General features: G+C 52.7%; 1 protein-coding gene across 1 annotated transcript in view; it reads right to left on the bottom strand.

The window, feature by feature from the left end:
- Nucleotides 1–5,825, bottom strand: part of BDR25DRAFT_320559 (AMP-binding-domain-containing protein) — a gene marked incomplete at both ends in the record, with an annotated part of 13,183 nt that overhangs the window by 4,010 nt on the left and 3,348 nt on the right. The window contains one exon of the mRNA XM_033691911.1: nt 10–5,720. Coding sequence (XP_033539542.1) covers nt 10–5,720 — 5,711 coding nt within the window. The remainder of the gene's footprint in view (nt 1–9; nt 5,721–5,825) is intronic.

Consider the following 5,825-nt stretch of genomic DNA (forward strand, 5'->3'; position numbering starts at 1 on the left):
GGACGATACCTCGATGCTCCACCATGACACCTTTCGGTTTGCCTGTTGAGCCTGATGTGAAGATGACGTAGGCGAGGCTGGTGGCAGAGGGTGTCGGCAGGATCGTTGTAGTGGTACCTGCATGTCCTAAGGTCTCGGCAATCAGTACCATCTCAACATCCGGTAGCATGATGTCCGGACGCCGAATGTCAGTACCAAGGAGGGCGAGCTTGTGGCCAGAGATAGCTCTAAGAATGGTCTCAATCCGGGCGGTAGGGACATTAATGTCGAGAGGGAGGTACGCAAGACCAGCCTTGAGGATACCAAGGAAGGCTGTAATTGTTTGGCAGGAACGCGTTGATAGGACCCCGACTAGAGTCTCAGGAGCCATCTTTCGCCTACATAGCCAGCCAGCCAGGTCATCAGAGTATCGGTCAAGCTCAGTGTACGTCAATTCGGTTGATGAGTCCTTGACCGCTAACGCATTTGGATAGAGGGTCACCTGCTCGCGGAAGACGTCAACTATACTAGATTCACGCGGGTAGTCTGTCTTTGGTTCCTTAAGTAACCCTTCGTTACGCAGCCGCGAGACGCCGTCCGTAAGTGGAAGTGTCCCGATAGGCGTCTCTGGGTTGTGAAGGCCTCGTCGCAGGACTTCGTGGAAGACACCAAGCATACTCTCCACCGTTGCGGCTTCAAACAGCTCAGAAGCGTAGAGCACATTACCACTTAGACAATTCTCTTCCTGGAAGAGATGGAACTCCAAGTCGAATCTAGTAGTTAATGCAATAGGTATTAACTCGCCCTGCACGCCCTCAAACCGAAGCCGTCCCAGATCTCGTTGGGAATGGACAGCGAAAGTGAGCTGGACGAGGGGATTGCGAGATGCGTCACGCCGTCCTGGGAGCAGGGCTGAGACGAGTTGTTCAAAAGGTACATCCTGATTGGCAAATGCTTGTGTCGCTGTATGGCGCACCTGCTGCACAAGGCCTTCAAAGGACTCCTCGGTAATGGTAATACGCATGGCTTGGGTATTGACGAAGAATCCGATGAGGTTTTCGAGCTCTGGGCGGTTCCTATTAGCGATAGGAGTCCCTATAGTAGCATCCTCGGTGCCGGTGAGCCTATAGTGAGTGGCACGGAAGGCCGCCAGCAGGACGACGAAAGGCGTCACTTGCTGAGCACGGCAGTAAGCCTGCAAGCTCTCATATAGGGCCCCTGTGATGAAAACTGGAGCAACACCTGCTTGGCCGGAGAGTATGTCGGGTCGTGGCTTGTCGCATAGAAACTCAGCTGGGGTACTGTCAGTGAGCTGCTTTGTCCAGTAGTCAAGCTGCCTCTGCTGCTCAGCAACTTGGTCCGCTTGCTTCTGCCACAATGCGAAGTCGCGGTATTGAATTGGGAGCGCCGGGATCTGCGATGACAACTCCTCACCACGCTCCCCGCGGAGTGCAGCGGTGTAGAACACGTCTAGTTCTCGACGAAGGACATCCACTGACCAGCCGTCAGAGATGATGTGGTGCATTACGACAGATAGAATGTTGTCGCTCTCGCTGATTCGTAGTAGACAGACCCTCCAGCCAGGTTCAACCGCAAGATCGAATGGTCTTGTCTGCTCTGCCTTCACTGCGTCGAGCACCCCAGCCTTGGTATAAGTAGAAGCGTCGACAATGCGGAGACCTCCAGAGCGACGCGCGTGGACGACTTGGACACCAATACCACTGTGCTCCTCAAAAGTAGTTCTCAAGGTCTCATGTCGCTGTTCAAGCGCCTGAAGAGCAGCGTTTAGTGCGTCGACATTGAGCGGACCACGCAGGCGGGTTGCTAGCGGGATAATGTACCACATCGCTTTGACATTAAGTTGATCAAGGAACCAAAGACGACCTTGCGCAAACGACTGTTCTACAGGTCCGCTATACCCCATCGGGACAATGGCGCGGTGTGGGCTAGTGCCTTGTTGGATTGCCGCTGCAAGATCTGTGAGGATGGGGTAATCGAAGATATCCTTGACCGCCACGCTGGCGTTGAGCCGTCGGCCGAGACGCGTCGCAAGCTTCATAGCTGTCAAGGAGTGTCCGCCCAGCTCGAAGAAATCGTCACCCATGTCGAAGTCTCTTCCTAGCAGGTAGTTGAGCTCCTCGTAGAGTATGGTTTCCGCGTCGTTCTGCGGAAGCATGCGTGGACGTTCCTCCTCACGCGTTGGCAGTTCATCAACTTGACGAGAAAGCTCTCTTCGGTCAACCTTGCCGTTAGCATTGACCGGCATCTGGGGGAGAGCTCTGATCTGTGCAGGGACCATGTAGGGTGGAAGTGTTGCTTGTAGTCGCTTGTGCACCTCCTTCTCAAGCTGCCTTCTAAATCGCTCTGCTGAATCATTTGGAGAACCATTTGTAGCTTGTCCTGTGAGGCCACTTTGGCCGGCTGTAATGAAACCGAACATTTCCGGCTCTTGTCCCTCTTCATGGCGGATAACGATAGCGGCATCGTCGACTTCGTCGCAGCCGAGCATAGCATTCTCTATCTCAGCAGGCTCAACGCGATGACCGCGAACCTTGATCTGGAAGTCCATCCGCCCAAAGAATTCGATTTGGCCATCCCTTGGTCGAACTCTTACGCGATCACCTGTGCAGTAAGCCCTGACTCGTTGGCCATCAATCGTGACTTCAGCCATGCGACCGATATTAAGTTTTGGATCGGTATATCCCCGAGAGAGGCCGTCGCCTGTCACTACTAGCTCGCCCATTACTCCAATGGAGACAAGCTGCTGCTGTGCATCCATAACATAAGCGCCTGAGTTGCTGACAGGGCGGCCAATCGGGACGCTGCCGACGAATCGATCTTTGGGGCGTACGTTGTAAATGGTACTGAGGACTGCATTCTCGGTAGGACCATAGGCATTATATACTCCTTGTGGGACATGAGCCTGAGCCTTGACTGCATCTTGGCCATCCAATCGGTCGCCGGCAGCAAATAGGACATCGAGACCGCTCAGCATGGATGATGGTGCTGTAGCCAGACACTGCTTGAGTAACGCAGGTGGGAACATTGCTCCACGGATCTTCTCTTGCATGAAAACCTTGCTCAAGGCTTGAGTATCTAAGGTAGTGAAGTAGTCAATGCAGACTATCGTTCCACCGTTCAGCAATGCTGCGTATATTTCCCACGTCGAAGCATCGAAAGCAAGGTTTGATAAGTGTGCTATTCGAGCTGTACGCGGCTGTCTGTTGACTACGTTACTGTTCTTCACAAGGCGAACGACGTTGCGATGTTCGATCATAACACCTTTAGGTTTGCCTGTCGAGCCAGATGTAAAGATGACGTAGGCGAGGCTTTTCGCAGAGGGTGACGACGCCGTTGTAGTACGTTCAGTGCCTACGTGTCCTAGAGTGTTCGAAATTGGTATCAATTCGACGTCTGGTAGCGACATTTCTGGATGTTGAGTGTCGGAACCAAAGAGAACAAGTTTGTGACCTGAGACCGCGGATAGAATAGTTTCAATACGGGTAGTTGGTACGTTGACGTCGAGTGGGAGGTAAGCAAGACCAGCCTTGAGGATACCAAGGAAGGCTACAATGGTCTCGCACGAACGGGGCGCCAGTACACCTACGAGAGTCTCAGGTGCCAATGGTCGTTGTCGCTTGTGCAACCAGCTGGCCAGCTCATCTGACTTTCGATCCAGCTCCGCATATGTGAGCTTGAATAACGAGTCCTTAACTGCGACTGCCTCCGGACAGAAAGCGGCCTGATCACGGAAGACATCAATGATGCTTGACTCACGTGGATACTCTGGTCGTTGTATATCGAGTAATCCTTGGCTGCGAAGCTCTGAGAGACCATCTGTAAGCGGAAGGGTAGCGACAGGTGTCCGTGGGTTACTCAGGCCGCGACGGAGAGCCTCATAGAAGACGGCGAGAATGCTCTTAATCGTCTCTTTCTCAAATAGATCCAGCGCGTACATGACAATACCACTCAGACAATCATTCTCCTGGAACATATGGAACTCTACATCGAGTCGGGTTGTCGGTGCTAAAGAGAGGAGTTCACTTTCCAGACCCTCTAGTTGTAGTCGGCCCAAATCCTTCTGCGCATGGACAGCGAACATGAGCTGCACAAGGGGGTTACGTGAAGTGTCTCGGGATCCTGGTAGGAGAGCTGACACGATCTGCTCGAATGGTACATCCTGATTGGCAAAGGCGGCTGTTGCTGTACTGCGTACCTGTTGTACAAGGCTTTGAAATGTGTCGTCATTGCTCACAGTAATACGCATGCACTGGGTATTGACGAAGAATCCGATTAAATGTTCTAGTTCTGGCCTATTTCTGTTAGCAATGGGGGAACCAATAGTAGCGTCCTCTGTTCCAGTAAGCCTATAATGAGTAGCGCGGAAAGCCGCCAGAAGGACAACAAAAGGTGTCACCTGTTGAGCACGGCAGTACGCTTGGAGGTTCTCGTACATCGAGCCGTCGATATTAATAGGGATATAGTCGCCCTCGCCAGACAGCACCTTGGGTCTTGGTCGATCGCAGATAAGCTCTGCTGGAGCACTGTTGGAAAGCTGCATGGTCCAATAGTTAAGCTGCCGTTCCTGTTCGGCAACCTGCTCCTCTTGCTTCTGCCATACCGCGAAGTCGCGATATTGGATTGGCAGTGGTACAACTTGTGGTTCCTCGCCTCGAAGTGTTGCGCTGTAGAAGATGTCTAGTTCTCGACGTAGAATATCCATTGACCAGCCGTCAGAAATGATGTGGTGCATGAGGACAGACAAGATATGGTCGTCTCTACTAACTCGGTATAGGCAGACTCTCCAACCTGGCTCTTTGGCGAGGTCAAACGGTCTTGCCTGGTCTGCTTTCAACTCCTCATGGATTTCGGCTTCTGTCCTAGCAGAGACGTCGTGTACGTGGAGATTCAATGGACGGAAAGGCTGCACAACTTGCATACCGATGTCCGCATGATCCTCAAAGGTAGTCCGCAAGCTTTCGTGACGCTGCTCTAGAGCATGGAGTGCGCAAGTGAGTGCGTTAATGCTGAGTTGTCCTCGCAAGCGCGTCACTAACGGCATGATATAAGAAGCCCCGAGGTTGAGTTTGTCGAGGAACCAGAGACGACCTTGAGCGAATGACTGCTCCACTGGACCGTCTTGCTCAAGTCGTGGAATAGCGACATGCGTTTCTGAGCCTTGTTGGATAGTCGCTGCAAGGTCAGACAAGATAGGATGGTCGAAGACATCCCTCACGGATACCTTGGCGCTCAATCGGCGGCTGAGGCGTGCAGCAAGCTTTGTTGCCATGAGTGAATGCCCACCAAGTTCAAAGAAGTCATCCGTCACGCCGACGTCCTGCCCAAGAACATTTGCGAATTCCTCACAGAGCGTTTTCTCCATCTCGTCGCGCGGTTCGACTTTCTCGCGCGTTGTCTGTCCGAGTGTTGAAGGCAGGTTAAGTTGTCTCAGTAGCGGCCGATCGATCTTGCCGTTACTGTTCATGGGGATGTGATTCACTGCGATGATGCGGGCAGGAATCATATAAGCTGGCAGCGAGATCTTCAACGAAGTACGGATTTCGACTTCCACCGTGAGATCCATTGGCAGTATTCTCACTCCTCCCTCTTCGCCGGCGAATGGTTCACCATTGGGCGTGGTAGCGTCTGTATCTTGTTCGAGTGTAATGTACGCGACAAGCTCGGTGTCCTCATCGGCGCCTTGGTTCAAGAGGGCTGTTGCCCCTCTTACAGAGTCGTGTCTGAGAAGGGCGTGTTCAATTTCCGCCAACTCTACACGCTGTCCTCGAATCTTGACCTGTTGATCCATACGGCCGAGGAATTCCAGCTGCATGTCTTTGGGACGG

This window comes from Lindgomyces ingoldianus (assembly GCF_010093535.1).
Source record: "Lindgomyces ingoldianus strain ATCC 200398 unplaced genomic scaffold BDR25scaffold_76, whole genome shotgun sequence".
NCBI classification, from domain to species: Eukaryota; Fungi; Ascomycota; class Dothideomycetes; order Pleosporales; family Lindgomycetaceae; genus Lindgomyces; species Lindgomyces ingoldianus.